Raw genomic sequence first — 18,288 nt, 5'->3', positions numbered from 1 at the left:
ATAGTGGTTACGAATCGGGCTGCGAACCTTAAGGTCAGCGGTTCGAAACTACCAGCTGCTCCGCGGGAAAAAGATGAGGTTTTCTACTCCCGTAAAGATTTACACCCTCGGAAACTCTATACAGGGTCGCTATGAGTCGGAACCGACTCGATGGCACATAGCAACAACAACAACAACTATTAAACTCACTCATATTTTAAGTCTAATACAAGCTAGCCTACCATTACTGGAATTAAAACTTGTTATTTTTCTAATAGGATTTTTCTTTTTGTGTAAAATTTAGAGTTCTTTAAGTTAATTGATAAGCCAACCATTCATCAATTCCAACTCATAGTGACCCAAGGTGTGCCAAAGTACAACCATGCTCCACAGTGTTTTCATTGGCTGAGTTTTTGAAAATATATAGCCAAGTCTTTCTTCTGAGTCATGTCTAGGTAGGTATAAACCTTTCAGTTTACAGTTGATCAGGTTAAAAGTATGACCTCATCAGGGCCTTGTTAGTAGCATGATAGGCAACATTCTCTCTTCCTCAGTTTCTCCAAAGTATAACCTTAGGAAGGAAGAGGTTAGTAAGTGGCAGAATCCAATAACTAATGTATTGCTATTGCCTGCTACACTAAGAAGTGAGTAGAAAAGGATTGATTTTAAAGGCAGCTGATGAAACAAAAGTTGAGCCCAGTTCAAATTACCCAGGAAAATCAGTTATATTACCCATTAAATATACGTGATTTTATGTATGTAGTCCTTTAGATTATTTCATCATTTCCTTAAACTTCTTGATCAAGAAACTCTTAAAAAGCATTCATATTTCTTTCCATAATGTTCACCAAGATTCTTTGATGATTTCAGATAGGATTGTATCTAATGCCTAAATCATTCATTATTGAGTGGAAGAGCAGCCACATTTTTTTTTTAATTCTTTCTCTTTTTTCTCTCTTGCACATGTACCACATGCTGCCATATATGTATGGACTGAGTTGAAGTCACACAACTGAAATCTACATATGTTACTACTCTACTATATGCAAAAACTCCTGCATGTATTAAAAGCGATCCCCTGTTTGTTTCTATAGTGGTGCCCTCTTGGAGGTAAAATGCCTGCATTTGAATAAACTTCAAGATATATTTTTCATCAAGACGAAGAAATTCTTACTGATTGGAGAAAGTAAAATATGTGTGAAACTTGAACAGAAAAGCTTAACTTGCAAAAGAATGAACATAGTCAAGATTGGTAAGAAATTGCATGTGGGGGTGTGGTTTCAATTGCCATGTTTTTGTATATATGAAGACACTGATTGTATGTGGACTTTCTGTATGTTATAGCAGAAAAATAGTGGGAACAATTTGCAATTGATAGTAGCAAATGATCTAATGGAAATACTTGCTTTTCTTTAAGAAAGGACATTTTTGAAATCTATGCTATGAATTCTTGCTGTCACAACATTCTGAGAGTTTTCAGATTCAGAAATGGGAGAAAGTGAAACAGCAGCTACAGGTTTCAAAAGAACTAATCGGCATGAAGACTCTAAATAGACCTGGGCCTGCACATTAGCCTTTCTTTCCTAACCTAGTCTTCTCCTGTGTCTTTGCAGTCTTTTCCCCATATTCTGAGAGTGTTTAATTAAATTTTCAAGTGTTGCAATGAAAAATTTGAAATCAGATTAAGTCCTTAAAAGGAGATTAAGAGGATTTATTTAGAAAAAAAAATTAAAATATTACATTGGAGACAGCAGTTTGTATAAATGAGAATTGATGACTTCAACTACAAGCTTTCAACAAAGAGATACATAGATATAGAGCAGGGAACAAAGAAGTTATAAAACAGTCATTTGACTAGCCTTTGGTTGAGGTCACAAGGAGGATGTGTTAGGGCTGGCTTTTATTGGTTAATTGAAAGCAAAGGCTTACAGTGATTGATTCCAGTAACTAATTAAACAAATTTTCAATCATAGTCATACACAATTCAGGTGGGATCATAAGAACATCTTCAGTTGATCTTTAAACATCTTTAGTCATATGCCTCAGGAATTTAAGATAACTATTTGGTACCAGAACCCATTTCCCAAAGCAGCTTATTAAACAAAAACCTTTTTAAGTTGTCAAGTAAACTGTCAGTAAGGATGGTTCCTAGACTTATTGAAAACCATTTTTTTAAATTATATCCCTGTCATAAAGAATTATTTCTTGGACTCACTTTATACAAAACAGCAACTGTGTTAAAATCCCCTTCCTTAGAATGTATTTCTTTCATATCCTGACTTGGGCATAAACAGAAATCACTCACTAATAATTAAAAAGCCAATGACAGTCACCTGTGAACGATTTTAGTTGCCTGTGTTGAATGCAGTTAAGCAAGTATAGAGTCTCAACCAGGAATCTAAGAAGACTTAGTTGCTGAGTTGAATACAATCATCTAGTTTTGATTTCAAAAGGCTTCATGAATTTCTCATTCACACATGTTATTTTAAAAAGTAAATATTCCTTCTTATGAATCTTACTACTGGAGAGTGATGAATGTAGCAAATCTGATTTGACCAAAAAGTCACATGTTAAACTTTGCCCAAAAAATGGTATAATTACTTCTTAAATACAGTTATGATTTGAAATGCCAAAAACCATCTACATGGTCCTTCGGATCAAAAGAATATCCATATACACAAAGTTATGTGAATCAGAAAATTCATTCAAACTACCTGGCTACTAATAACAACAAAAACCAAACCCACTGCTCTAGAATTGATTCTGATGCATGGTTATTGTGTTGTTGCTGTTGTCAAGTGCCATCGAGTCGATTCTGACCCATAGCACCCTGTATAGGGTTTCCAAGGAGCAGCTGGTGAGCTTGAACCGCTGACCTTGCAGTTCAAATGGCTTTGCAGTCTGGCGCATTAACCCACAGAGCCACACTGCCATCAAATCGGTTTCCACCCTATGCACAACATAACAAAATACTGCCTAGTCCTGCACCATCTTCACAATTATTGTAATGTTTGAGCCAATTGTTGCTGCCACAGTGTTGATCCATCACATTGGGGGTCTTCCTCTTTTCTGATAACCTTCCAGTTTTCCAAACATAAAGTTCTTCTTCACGGACTGGTCTCTCCAGACATGACCAAAGCAGAATAGACAAACTCTCATCATCCTGGCTTCTAAGGATCATTCCAATTTTCCTTTTCCAAGACAAATTTGTGTGTTCTTCTTGTAGTTATATGGTACATACAAGATTCTTCTCTATTCAAGTGCATCGATTCTTCTACAGTTCTCTTTATTCACTGTTCAATTTTCACATGCTTATGAGGTTATTGAAAATTCCATGGCTTGAGGAAGGCACACTTTAGTCCTCAAGGTGACATCTTTGCTCTTGAACAGTTTAAAGAGGTCTTGTGCAGCAGATTTGATTAACGCAGTACATCATTTCATTTCTTGACTGCTGCTTCCATGAGTGTTGATTGTGGGTCCCAGCAAAATGAAGTCTTTAACAGCTTCAATCTTTTCTCCATTTATCATGATGTTATTTATTGGTCAGTTGTGAGGATTTTCATTTTCTTTAGTTTGAGGTGTGATCCATACTGAAGGCTGTAGTCTTTGATCTTCATCAGTAAGTATGTCAAGTTCTCTTTGTTTCCAGCAAGCAAAATTATGTAGTCTGAATACCACAGGTTGTTAATAAGCCTTCCTCCAATCATAATTCCAAGATTCTTCTTCATATAATCCTGTTTCTCAAATTATTTGCTCAGCACATAGATTGAATAACTATGGTTCACACCTTCCCTTATTTTAAACCATTCTAAGGACTGCTTCTTGGTCTATGTACAGGTTCCTCATGAGCACAAATAGGTGTTCTGGAATGTCTATTGTTGTTAAGTGTTATCAATTAAATTCTGACTCATAGTGAGCCTGTATAGGGTTTCTAAGGAGTGGCTGATGGGTTTGAGCTGTTGACCTTGTGGTTAGCAGTCCAGGAATAACTATCATTTGCAATGTTAGCCATAGTTTGCTATGATCCACACAGTGGATAGTCAATAAACTACAGGTAAACTTCTTTCTGACATTCTCTACTTAAAGCCAAGCTACATCTGATGTCAGCAATTATACCCTTAGTTCCACATCTTCTTCTAAATCTGGCTTGAATTTCTGGCAGCTCTGTTATACTTGTATATGATAGTAAATGGTATTGTTCAATGAGTTCCACATTCTGTTGGGTCACCTTTCTTTAGAATGCATACACATATGGATTTCTTCCAATCAGGTGGCCAAGTAACAGTCTTCCAAATTTCTTGGCATAGACAAGTGAGTGCGTCCAGCACTGCATCAGTTTGAAAGATTCCAATTGTTATTCCATGAATTTCTGGAGCCTTGTTTTTCCCCAAAGTTTTCAGTGTAGTTTGGAAGTCTTTCAATATCTTTGGTACTTGATCATATATTACCTCTTGAAATAGTGGAATACTGACCAATTATTTTTGGTATAATAGAATGTCTCTACATAGTCTTTCGATTTTCTTTCAATTCTTCCTGGGTAATTCTATTTTTGCCCATGGAAGCTTTCGATATTGCAAGGCAAGCCTTAAATTTTTTATTCAATTCTTTCCGCTTGAAACATGCTAAATGAATTCTTACCTTTTGACTTTCTAACTCCAGGTCTTTGCACATTTCATTATAATACTTCTTGAGCTGTCCTTTAGATTTTCTGTTCAGCTCTTTTATTTCATCATTTTTGCAATCACTTTAGCTTCTCTACATTCAAGAACAAATTTCAAAGTCCCTTCTGACATCCATTTTGGTCTTTTCTTTCTTTCCTGTCTGTTTGGTGATCTTTTGTTTTCTTCATGTATGATGTTCTTGATATCATCTCACAACAAAGACAGTAAACTGTGACCAAGTACAAGGGGGTGGTGTGAGACATTAAGGACTTTGAAAGAAAGCACTTTGGTTGGGGAAAGAGGATAAGGGTAGTAGGGACAAGTCTCACAACAGTACATTATCCTGATTCCTGCTATAACATTTGACTCATGGAACAGCCATTTCATTGAATTTAAATGCCTCCATTTGAACCCCAGAGCCAGAGCTCCCTGTGACTCTCTGCCATCTCGCTCTCTTCCTCTTGTTTAGTTTTGTGACTCCCTCCAATTCCCCCAGCAAGGCTGGTGAGGGCAGCTTCCTAATTTCCTACTGCTCCTAACAGGGAAAAGGGTAAGAGTGTTCAGATTATGTAACAATATATGAACTTTTAAAGATATTACTTGAGGAATGGGCACTTTTTCTCATTTTCTCAGCAATATCGTTTGGTCCAGAGACTGGCCTTTCTTGGATAAAAAAATATAGGATAATGAAATGTAGATGCCAAAGCCAAATGAAGGCGAGAGAGCCTCCAAATCAGACAGAGTTGGATTTAAATCCTATTAGACTATTTTGTGGACTCCTTGGGTGATACAAATGGCTAAGTCACTCAACTGCTAACTCTTGGAGATTCAAGTGCACTGAGAGGCACCTCAGAAGAAAAGCCTGGTGATCTACTTCTGAAATCACAGCCATGAAGTCCCTACAGAGTCCCGTTCTCCCTGATACACATGGGGACACCGTGAGTCTGACAGACTTAGCATAACTTGTTATTGATTCAACCGTTTTATAGGGATCTGAGTTCCACCAGGTCCAGTAGGAAATGGTTAGACACAGGCTGCTAACTGAAAGATTGGAGATCTGACTCCACCACACGGGGCTTTACAAGAGAAAAGACCAGTCAATCTGCTTCTGTAAAGATTACAAACTGGGAAACCCTATGAGGTAATTCTGCTCTGTCCTCTAGAATCACTATAAGTCAGAATCAACTAAAGCACACACAACAACAACCAGTTCAACTTAATTAACTTCTCCGAGTCTCAGTTCCCTCATCAGTAGAGTGGAGATAAATCATTACATTGTTTGACTAAGTAAAGCACTTGGCATTTAGGACTGTAACCGATAGTTAGCTCTGTTTTCTGAAGTCCTGCATTAGTGAGAGTCTTTGAGGGATGGGGGCTGGAACAAGGGCTTTAACCTGAGAAGGTTTTGTTGATAATGTGAACCTTAAAGACTTCCTTAAATGAAAAACAGGCACTGACTTGGGAGGACTAAGTGGGTGGGCAGTTCTCTGTAGATCTGTTTGCCTACCCTCGCCCCTTCCTCCTGCTTCCCCCAGGGTGGGTTCCTTTTTATAGTGTCTCTAAGCATCAAAAAAAGGATAAACTTCCCCTTTTACAAGACATCCAAGGGTAAGAAGAAGCCGCTTCCCCTTTTTTGGTACCTTTATGACAATGAAGGAAAAACTTAGACAGCCCCTACTATGAACAAACACCTCCAATCACTGGGTCTAATTTGCCCCAAGTTTTACTGGGTCTTCAAGTAAGTCTAAAACCCCAATCAGACAGCCTGAAAACCAACTCAATCTAGTGGGGGTACATTTTATGAATAAACATTAGTAACAGCTGTACGTTAGATTTAAACCCTTGTGCTTCTGCATCTCAACCTGACAGTGTTATCCTGGGCCTTCAAGTCATTTATAACTCGTGTTGTTGCTAAGGGCTGTCGAGTCAGTTCTGACTCATAGCAACCCTGTATAGGGTTTCCAAGGAGCAACTGGTGGGTTCGAACAACCGACTTTATGGTTCACAGTCCAGAGCTAATCCTACAGTGCCACAGGAGTTAGAGATGCTGTTATCACTTTCACTTGCTTAATCACCAGGCCACACCCCACTGCAAGGAACACAGAGAGATGTACTCTGGCTTTGAACTCAAAAAAGAAAAGAAATGGTTTTCTGAACAGCTAGCCCCTCATGATCACAGAAAGGAAATGTGATTTTCAGAGTAGATGGATTTTTAAATTTAGTACTTCATTGACTACCCCAGAGACTGACTTCATTTCATTTTCCTTTCCAGTTAAACCCGAGGCTCCTTTTGACTTAAGAGTTGTCTATCGTGAGGAAGCAAATGATTTTGTCGTGACATTTAATACAACGCACTTACAAAAGAGTTATGTAAAAGAACTAGTGCATGATGTAGCCTACCACATGGAGAAAAATGAAAACAACTGGATGGTATGTAGCGCAAAGGCTTTGTACACTTAAAACCTCTTACAGTTACATTTTTTATTGTTCCAGGGGCCTCTTTCCCCTGGGAGGGCCCAAAGAAATTTTGTGTTCAAAATGTACCTTTTAGTGAAAGAAGCACTTGTCCCATAAAACCTGGATCTTTCTTGATCCATTCTTGTTCTAGTTCTTTTTTTTTTTTTTTAATTGCTCTATTTTTTTGCCTTAATAATGTTTCTGATTGAAACCAAATCAATCATTTTTATTTAGGGGAGGGGGTCTCAGAAAGTGTTATTTTTTTTTTAAATCACTTTCATGAGTTATTTGTGCAACAAAAACACCCCTGCACAGTGGGGAGACAAGATCATAAGCAAAAAATGGTGTATACATATATATCTGGTAGCGTAGTGGTTACGAATTGGGCTGGGAACTGGTCAGCAGTTCAAAACTACCAGCTGTTCCATGGGAGAAAGATGGGGCTTTCTGCTCCCGTAAAGATTTACAGCCTTGGAAACCCTGTACAGGGTTGCTATGAGTCAGAACCGATTCCACGACACATAACAACAGCAGCAACATTATATATAGATATACCACATATTCTGAATACGTGAAGCCTGGTGTGGTGATGCAAGTTAACGCACTGGACCGCAAGGTCAGTTTGAACCTCAAGGTCTGTGGTTCAAACTCACCAGCCGCTCCTTGGAAACCCTATACAGGATCTCTATGAGTCGGAACCAACTCGATGGCACTTAACAACAACAACATATTCTGAATACGTGCAGCCATAAAGAGGAATGAAGTCCTGATACATGCTACAACATGGGTGAACCTGGGAACCATCATGGGATAAGCCAATTACTGTAGGATCTCACCTACATGAAATAAACAAATATATACAAATGAAAGATGATTCATGGTTACCAGGAGTGGATGGGATGGGGAAAGGCAAACTTTTTTTCTACAGGACATTGATTTTACGTCAATGGTGGTGGAATGATGTGAATGGCTGTGCAAAATGCAAAAATGTGATTAATGTCACTGAAATATACCTGAAGGAACCGTTACATTGGAGAATATTTTTTGTGTAGACTTTAACCACATTTAAAAAAAGAAGCATACTAATCAGAAAAGCAGTAAAAGAAGTGAAAAGACAGACAAACAAAAGTAGAAGTTTATATATGTCTGCGCTGGTGGCACTATAAGATAATCACTGTACTGCTAACCACAAATTCAGCAGTTCAAGCCCACCAGCTGCTCCAAAGGAAAAAGACGAAGCTTTCTGCTCCTATGAATATTTACAGCCTCAGAAACCCTATACAGGGTCACTATGAGTCAAAACAGACTCTACAGTACCTAACAATATATGCCCACACACACAATAGTCAAGATTGTAAAGCAAATTAAAAATTAGATTTAAATTGCCACATATGCAACTTGTGGTTGGTGGTGATTGTGTGCCATTGAGTTGGTTCTGACTCATAGAGACCCTATACAGGGTTTCTGAGGCTGTGAGACCCTTGCAGCATCATTTATGGCATCATGAGAGACCCCTAATTGGCTGCTGACATGGTACATATCAAAACGATCCCTTTTAGCAAATGTTAGATAGAGAACGTTGAGAAAATGCCAGCATAACTAAAGAAGTACATCTGAGCAACTTCTGGTTTTCCATTCTAAAAATGTAATAAACCTTTTAACTCTTTAGCACGTGAATTTATCCAGTACAAAGCTGGCCCTGCTGCAGAGAAAGCTACAGCAGGACACAATGTATGAGGTCAAAGTCCGATCTATTCCTGATGGCAATTATTTTGAAGGCTTCTGGAGTGCATGGAGTCCAAGTTACCACTTTAGAACTCCAGAAACCTATGGCACAGGTGAGCAGTAACAACAGTCTTTGTTCCTCCCCATAATGCTTTACATGAGAAAGTGTGTGAACAAGAGTGAGAGAGGGAGAAGAAACTAAATGAGTATTCTCACAGAGAATTTCTGTTTCCATTTTGTGGAGAACAAGGAAGCAGTGAAAGAGGGATTCTTGATAGCTGATTAACTGGCGCCAGCTGTCTAGCCATTGCTGTCCTGGGTGTTTCTGATGCTGTTGTTGTTGTTATTGTTAAGTACTGTTGAGTCTGTTCTAACTCACAGAAACCCTGTGTAGGGTTTCCAAGGAGCAGCTGGTGGGTTTGAACCACAAACCTGTGGTTAGCAGTCCAGTGCTGATAATTCTAAACAAAATCTCTATCCATCCACTTCCTACAATGTTCTAAGATACAAATGGCTAATTGTCCTACAGCTCCTCAAGAGGATGCTTTTGTTGTGATGGCTACACAGACTGGTGTCACTCTTTTAGGATTTTCTTTTCCAGATTAATTGATATATTCTATGGATCAATAGATCTATTCCACATCCTATTGGAGTCCTGGTGTGATGTGCTGGAGGACAAACACTGTACCACAAGGCCTGTTTGAACCACAAGGTCATCAGTTCAAATTCACCAGCCGCTCCTCAGAAACTCTATACAGGATCACTATGAGTCGGAACTGACTCCATGACACTCAACAACAACAACAACAACATGGATCTAGACTGTCATCCTGGTGGCATAGAGGTTAAGTGCTCAGCTGCCACCCAATAGGTCTACAGTGTGAACCCATCAGCCATGGCACAGGAGAAAGATACAGCAGTCTGCAGCTGCAAAGATTGCCCTTGTTGTTGTTAGGTGCCATCAAGTGGATTCCAACTCTTAGTGACCTTATGTACAACTGAAGGAAACACTGCTACTCATTTGTCATCCTCACGATCAGTGTTGTTTCAGCCCATTGTTGCAGTCATTGTGTCAATCTGTCTCATTAAGGGTCTTCCTCTTTTAACCTGACCCTCTAAGTACTGATACCTCTTCATACCATGCCTAAAGTAAGTGAGAAACAGTTTCACCATCTTTCCTTCTAAGGGGGATTCTGGCTTCACTTCTTCCAATAGAGAGTCATCCATTCTTCGGGCAGTCCATGGTATATTCAACATTCTTCTCCAACATCATATTTCAAAGGCATCAGATCTTCTCATCTTCTCATTTATTAACAAACTTTCACATGCGTATGAAGCAATTGAAAATACCATGGCTTGGGTCAGGCACACGTCAAGTTGACATCTCTGCTGTTCAACACTTTTAAGAGTTCTTTTGTAGCACATTTGCCTAATGCAATAAGTCATTTGATTTCTTGACTGCTGCTTCTACTGGTGTGGGTTGTGTATCCAAATAAAATGAAATCCTGGTCAACTTCACTCTTTTCTCCATTGATCATGATGTTACTTATTGGTTTAGCTGTGAGGATTTTTTTTACTCCTTATATTTAAGTTCAATCATACAGAAGGCTGTAATCTTTGTTCTTTATCAGCAAGATCTCGTCACTTTCAACAAGCAAAATGATATCATCTGCATATCACAAGTTGTTAGTCTTTCTCCAATTTTGATGCACTGTTCTTTATAAATTGCAGCTATTTGTTCAGAACACAGACCGAGTAAGTATAGTGAAATGATGTAATCCCAGTATGCGCCTTTCTATAAAGAATTCAACCTGGGAATCCTATGGGGAAGTTGTACTCTATCCTTTAGGGCCACTTGAATTGGAATCAACTCAGATCGCACCAGGTTTGAGTTTTTCTATGGATCTAGAGAGTGAGAACGGCCAGAAGATCCTGAGAACGTGATTCAAATAGACCCCTGGGATCTCAAGGCACCCATATATGCCTTCCCATTGGGAGATTAGATAGGAAAGTTTTCTATGAACCCAACTTCCAATCTCACTTTACAAATTGCCAGGACTGCTGGACTCAATACTTAATCTGAACATCCCCCATCCCAGTTTCTGTCCCTAGTGGTGGGAGTGAGAGTGGCAGTGTTGATAACTTTGATGCTAGATCACTTACACGTTTCAAGTTGATGTTCTGGACCTGGCCACCCAAGTAGTTGCTGCTTTTGAAGTTACAATTTCCCCTCAAACACTAGCAATCATACTATCTACTAAAGAACAGCTTTAAAGAAATCAGAAACAAGTCACTAAATGAACTCAATGTATCCTTAATGTCTACTCCACTACTGCTTAATGAATGCTAACCAAGATCTACCCTTGCATTCTAGGTGATATGGATCCTGTTTTGCTAACTATCAGCATTCTGAGCTCCTTCTTTGTGGCCCTGTTAATCATCTTGGTCTGTGTATTATGGAGGAAAAGGTGATTTTCTTCAACTAATCAAGAGGGTGATTGTGTGGAATCCCAGACAGTCATAACTTTAATCATATTTATTGATGAGAAAACTGCAAAGGGGAATAAGAAATTATAGTACTCAATACATCTTACCATTCTCAGGACCCAGTGAATTTCCTTAGTAAATTTCTTAAAAGGTGAAAATATATAAATTTTACATAAAGCATGGACTCCTGCTGTGGTGTTGTATAATCAGCACTGGACTGTGAACCACAAGGTTGGCAGTTCAAACCCACCAGCTGCTCCTCAGAAACCCTATACAGGGTCACTATGAGTCTGAAATGACTCGACAACATTTAACAACAATAACACATAAAGCATAGTCTTCCCCTCAAAAGAGAATTTGTTAAGGCCATGTTTCCCACATTTTTCCTACAAACTCTCCTAAAGGAAAACGTGAGGAGAGACCATGCCACCAGAGTGCCTGAGCAATGGGGACATCCATGGCCAATGCAAAATAGATTTGAAGTCCTGAATGGACTTTCACACATCAGCGGCATCGATGGTGGCAACAGTAGTGAGGTTGGCCCAGGATCGGGCAGTGTTTCAGTCTGCTGTGCATAGGGTCGCTATGAGTTGGTGCCGATTTGATGGCCCCTAACAACAACAACAAAGTTACTTAATGTTCTCAAAGATGCCCTCAACACAGGTTCACATATCTCTAGGACCAGAAATACCCCAATTCGAATGTTGTTGTTGTTATGTGCCGTGGAGTCGATTCTGACTCATAGCGACCCTGTACAGGGTTTCTGAGGCTGTAAATCTTTATGGGAGCAGAGAACCTCATCTTTCTCCCGTGGAACAACTGGTAGTTTCAAACTGCTGACGGTGAGATCAGCAGCCCAATTCATAACCACTAGCTACCAGATCACCTTTTGATTAAAATTAAAACAATTTCCATGAGTAACCTAGGAAAGATTTACCAGACAAGAATAAAGCACTTACAACAAAATTAGGTTGGAGGAGTTGCTGCCAATAAAGAGAAGGAATAATAAGATAACACTACCTAGTGGGAGTAGAAGGAGCTCTAGTAGCATAGTGGTTACGAATTGGGCTGTGAACCGCAAGGTCAGTAGTTCAAAACTACCAGCTGTTCTGTGGGAGAAAGATGAGGCTTTCTGCTCCCATAAAGATTTACAGCCTTGGAAACCCTGTACAGGGTCGCTATGAGTCAGAACCGACTCCACGGCACATCACAACAACAAGTGGGAGTAGAGGACCAGGTCAAATTTTAGTCCCGTAGCTACATCAAAACTATCTCATTACCAAGTCTCTTTGCCCTTTTCTCCAGGGCTGATTTCCAGACGTATACCATGGTTATGACAATGATTTGGTTCTGAGACCCAGAGAAAACAAGTCCTTTATATAAGCTTACGCACCCAGTTGTGATAGAGCCAAGATTCGTAATGCCATCTTCTTATGTCTGGCTCATAAGAAATGGAAAGAACAATTGTGCCAGTTCTTCCTATCACTGATTCCTCTAAAAAGTGCCCTCTTATTTCAGAATTAAGCCTATTGTGTGGCCCAATCTTCCTGATCATAAGAAGACTCTGGAACAACTGTGTAAGAAACCAAAAAAAGTGAGTACATCTGATACTTCTGTTACTATGTTGAAGGCAGGCCAGGAACCAAGAAAGACATTCCAGGATAAGAAATAGTTGACATCAACTTGTGATCCTTTTTGGATCTTGTAAGTAGAGTCCCTTGCAAGATCCCAGCTGCAGCTCCCAAGAGGTAGGGCACTAAAATGGGACCCAAGTCTCACAACTTCCCAGACTCCCCAGGAATGGGAGCCAGTGGTCTCTTCAGATCCTGCTATGTCACAACATGCCCTACCATGTTCCCAGAAAGTTCTTTAGACTTCTCTCTAAAATGAATATCTGAAAATCTGTTTCTCTGGTGTAATCTTCATGCCCTGTCTCTTTTTTCCATGCAGAATTTAAATGTGAGTTTCAATCCTGAAAGCTTCCTAGACTGTCAGATTCATAAGGTGGATGGCATTCAAGCCAGAGATGCAGCAGAAGGCTTTCTGCAGGATTCATTTCCTCCACCACTTGATGAGTCTGAGAAGCAGAAGCTTGCAGGAGGTGTGCAAGGTCTCAACTGGCCCTCTGATCATGCAGACACTTCCCCAGAAACTTTCATGGCAGATTTACCCCACAGATGCCTGCCTGAGAATGTCAGCACTTGTAACATCCCTGAGTTCCCTTCCTCCAGATTCCCCAACTGTGGCAAAAAGGGACCCCATGTGTACCAGGGTCTCCTGCTTAGCTCTGGAACTCCAAATGGTGTACCCCCTCCTTTGTTTCATCTTCATTTGAACCCAGCTCCCCAGGGACAGACCATCCTCAACTCCCTGGGATCAAGCCAAGAAGAAGCATATGTCACCATGTCTAGCTTCTACCGAAATCAGTGAATTGTAAGAAATCCAGGACTGGAACCATTGTAACTGACAAAGATAACTGACCCCCTGCTCTCCTCAACAGCACAAAGAAGACAGCATTATCCCACCCCACCCGTGAGCTCTGAAGGATTCTGAAACATTGTTTGGCCACTCCCTGGTTCAGGGACATCTGCATGAGACAAGAGCTTCCTGCCTCTACCTATGTTGAGTTGGTCACAAAGTTTCAGACCACCCAAAGGTTATTTAAGAATATTAAAAAAAGGGAGTGAGAAAGGGCAGAGGAAAGAATGGAGAGGCAAATAGAGAGGGAGAAAAGGAAGAAAGATGGAAGGGAAAATACGAATGACAGTTACCACCAGTAGGGCTTACTGAACACCCAATGCTATTCAATGTCCTCTACTCATCTATCTCTCATCGGCTTCACAACAATGCTAGCAGGTGGGTGCAAGTCTTTTCTTTCTCATGACTGAGGAAATGAGGCTCAAAGGAATGAAGTGACTTCATTAAGTCAAGATTTGATGTCCCAGTGTCTGACTGCAATCTCCTCTGAGTCATGCATCTGCCACTTAACTAGGGACTGTCCCGTTCTTGGTTGCCAACTCCCACTCATAATAAGATGACAGTAGTTAGTGTAGCACTGTAGAATCAGTGCTGGACTGTGAACCACAAGGTCAGTCGTTCAAACCCACCAGTTGCTACTTGAAAACTCAATTCAGGGTCACTCTGAGTTGGAGCTGACTTGAAGGTACTTACCAACAACAACCACAGTTAATTGTCCAAATCATGTGACTTTTAAAGTGAAAGGGGAAGCTATAAATAATCATTCCAAGCCAACAAGCATGAACCAGAACTGTTCTAGACAAATGGGGATGTATGGTCACCTAAACAAATACGACAAAGAGAAAAAAGTAGAAAGAAATGTTTTTGTGGTGTGTGAAGTTCTGTGGCTAGCACGTCTACAGAAGGTGGAGACGCCAGGAAAAGCCACAAAGCCCCATTACATTTTGTTTTTCAGAAAGAGTGCTCAAGGGGGAATAAAGTAGAAGCCCAGAATTGGTATCATTCTTCATCAAGCCCTTAATCCTCTTGCTGCCAACCCCCGAGTCTACACCCATTGACCTCAAAAGAACCCGTTGCTGACCCAGGACTCAGGTCTACAAGAGCAATGAGCAGGGAATGACCCTTGCTTTGTGTGCATTGAATGTCCCAGTCCAGATTCATCCACAAATGGTTGAAATCTACAGTCTTGGACAGTCCACAAACTTCAGGGAGGACTGCGAAGCATGCAGTGAGTGAGCAAACCGTGACTGTATTGTTGAAGACATAGAAAAGAGGCATGTTATTAACATTTGACATTTGTCCTCTTGCCTTTCTTGATCTGGATGAATTCCTAATGACTATTTTCAATCAAGCAATCCCTATGGTTGCAAACAGCTAACAAGCTCAACTGCCAATTGAAAGATTAGTGGTTCGAGTCTACCCAGAGGCATCTCAAAAGAAGTGTTAATGATCTAATTCAGAAAATGCAGCCACTGAAAACCCTATGAGGCACAGTTCTACTCTCTCACACACAAGGGCAAATGCTATTTTGTTTGTTTGGTTTTGGGTTTTGTTACTTTTTATATCCAACAATGTCAAGACAGCTGAATAATCTCCGATCAGGGGAGCATAGCTAACCCCCCTCCCACAAGGGTCTCCCGGCTCTGGTTGTACCCAGAACTACAGAGACCCAATGTGGCAGAGGTAGTAAGAAAACATATATGTAGTTCAAAAGTTTTATTGGGCACTATTGCTGCTTAGTTTTTTTAATTTTTTCTTTGTTCTTTGTTAGTGTTTGGGGATAATAATTTTTCATTTGTTTGGTTTGGTTTTGTGGTGTCTGTGAAGGGAGTCTTAAATCATGGTTTGATGGGGCTTGCCTGTTGACTTAGAAGCCTGGTTATCATTAAACCATCTGATTCTTTGATGAGCTCTGGTAGCACAATGCTTTAGTGCTCAGCTGCTAACTGAAAGGCTGGAGGTTTGAACCCACCCAGTGACTCTCTGCTCTCATAAAAATTGTTATTGTTGATTTTGTTAAGTGTCATGGATTTGGTTCTGATGCATAACAACCCTGTATAGGGTTTCCAAGGAGCAGCTGGTGGGTTTAAACTGCTGACCCTGTGGTTCTTGGTCCAGTGTGGACCTTACAGTGCCACACCTGCCTAGAGAACTGTGAGCCCTCTGTCCCTTGGGGTTACTATGGTCACAATCAACTCAGTGACACCTAACAAATTCTTTGATTGAGTATTGTGTTTACCAAAGTAATGGAAATGAATTTGTCATTGTTGTTGTTGTTGTTAAGTTGTTAAGTGCCTTTTTTGAGTCGGTTCTGATTCATAGTGACCCTGCATAGGATTTCTGAGGAGCAGCTGGTAGATTTTCGCTGCCAACTTTGAAATCCAAAAGCTGACCTTGCGGTCCAGTGCTTTATCCTATAACACCACACCAGGATACCGTATTATATCCCAGATTTGCTTGGTGCTTTTGTGATTTTCAAAGTACTTTCAAAAAACCTTATTTCTCTGATAAGCATTTATAGAAAGCCTAAGCACTTGACTACAAACCACAAGGTTGACAGTTCAAACCCACCAGCCATTATTTGGAAAACCTTATACAAGGTATCTATGAGTCAGAACTCACTTGACTTTGGTGGCACTTAAAGTAACAACTATGTGCCAACCATTGTGTTAGGCTAAATGCATATCAGATTGGGATCCTGTCAGCATAAGTACAAAATCTGAAAAAAAGGACAAGTATGTACACAAATGATTCTACTTCTGTGGAATTCCATAATAGAGATATGTTCACAGTACTCTGTGGGAGGACAGCCAGACATCTGCATGGAGGAGAAACAGATCCAGTGGCAAGGGTTCTTCATATTCTGTAACTCTAGGAGCCAAGTCTGCAAGAGATGGTCACGTAAAACGTATGACCAAGCTGGACCTCTATTAGTTTATTTGATCTTCACATAAATCCAATTAAATGTCTGTTATTATTTTGACTTGTAGGAAAATTGGGACCTAGAGAAGGCAGGTAAATTACTCAGTCTCACCTGGTGAGTCAGGACTGGGAACCATAAATGTATATCCCTCACATCAGTAGATCATCTCTTGAAGAAATGAGGAGACAAGTTCAGTGAAACATCCAACTCCCTCCAGCTCTAAAATCCTATATTTCTGTGATTTTTAAACTTAGGTTCTCATTTGAATTTGTGTGTGTGTGTGTGTGTGTGTGTGTGTGTTTATGTATGTATGTGTGTTATTGGAGACATTTAAAAGTCATGTGTTCTTATAATAATGCATACATAATCTGATAATGGTACGTAAACATTCTTATAATAGTAATTGCTCCTATTGCTTGATTATCTACCCAGGGACAATGTACAATGGAAGATTACTAATTGGGTCTGCCCAATCCCCCTTTGGAATTCATTAAGACAAACGCCTAGTCAGAGACAACATATAAATCAGAAATGGAAAAAGCCTGTTCTTGATAACATAAAATGAAAACTAGGAAATGGACAAATAGTTTGGTCAGTGATACAACCATGCTAGGATCAAAAAGATTCAAACTTACTCTGATGGGTTTTCCACACCAGACTTTGCCTCACCCTTCAATCTGGTTTCTTGGGGAACCTACAGCAGAAAAGTCAAGTATGGACTTATTTCAGACATGCATATTTGTGTTTTCTTCGCTGTTTTGGAAGGGCTTAAAGACTGGAACCTGGCCAAGAAGATGGTGAGAATGTATGGTAGGGCTGCTGGAAATGATGCAGATCAGGTGGCATTTCTGCCAATTCAGTGAGGTTTTGCAGGGTTTTTCTTAAAACTATCATTCACTACAATGAAAGTCTCTGATTGAACTGTGTTCTTTCTTTCCACATGCATTACAAACATTTTGCAAAGCTGCTAAATATGTAAGTATCCAACGTGTGTTACCATCTCATGTTTAATTAAATGACATAGAAACTCTTCGTGACTATTCTTTTCCTCTGTGAGAACTACACGTACGTATAATGATACCCAGAGTGAACCACAACTCCTGGCAACCGCTGGAAATGTTCTGTTGACAAGCATTATCATTTTATAGGTTTGGATTCTCAGAAGAACTTTGTTCATAGATCAAGCCATTCCCTAGTTATCAATGACTGAGTGACGATCTACTGTGGGTTTCTCTGCATTGTGGTAGGCACTGAGCCTACAGATATGACACACCATCTTCCCAGCTCACAATCAGATGGAGGACGAAGACAAGTAGACGTTGTTTCCATAGGATACTATTGCTTTAAAGCAGAGTATCAGTCAGGATTCTTAGCTTTAACAATAGAAATGCATTCATTTGAGCAGTAAAAGAACTTAATAAAGACTACTAAAGGGTTCACAGAATACCTGGGAGGGTCAAAGAATCAGTCTTGGAGGCCACAGAGTCATGTTGGAATACTGCCACTAACCATCAGAAACTGAAGACAGCTAGCCCAGCGTCATCCCCAGACCCAGCAGCATCCAGCTCTTTCACATCA

The 18,288-nt window shown here is 40.0% G+C and overlaps 1 protein-coding gene across 1 annotated transcript in view; it reads left to right on the top strand.

Annotated features, from left to right (window-relative positions):
• IL7R (interleukin 7 receptor) overlaps positions 1-13,739 on the top strand; it is a 24,787-nt gene extending 11,048 nt beyond the window's left edge. Inside the window, exons 3-8 of the mRNA XM_006876548.1 lie at positions 1,074-1,231; positions 6,913-7,070; positions 8,767-8,935; positions 11,197-11,290; positions 12,828-12,903; positions 13,260-13,739. Coding sequence (XP_006876610.1) covers positions 1,074-1,231; positions 6,913-7,070; positions 8,767-8,935; positions 11,197-11,290; positions 12,828-12,903; positions 13,260-13,739 — 1,135 coding nt within the window. The remainder of the gene's footprint in view (positions 1-1,073; positions 1,232-6,912; positions 7,071-8,766; positions 8,936-11,196; positions 11,291-12,827; positions 12,904-13,259) is intronic.
• Positions 13,740-18,288: the final 4,549 nt, after the last annotated feature.

This window comes from Chrysochloris asiatica, unplaced genomic scaffold (assembly GCF_000296735.1).
Source record: "Chrysochloris asiatica unplaced genomic scaffold, ChrAsi1.0 scaffold00390, whole genome shotgun sequence".
In the NCBI taxonomy this organism is placed as follows: Eukaryota; Metazoa; Chordata; class Mammalia; order Afrosoricida; family Chrysochloridae; genus Chrysochloris; species Chrysochloris asiatica.
Note: the sequence above shows the minus strand (reverse complement) of the source record. Positions and strands in the feature narration are given on the sequence as shown.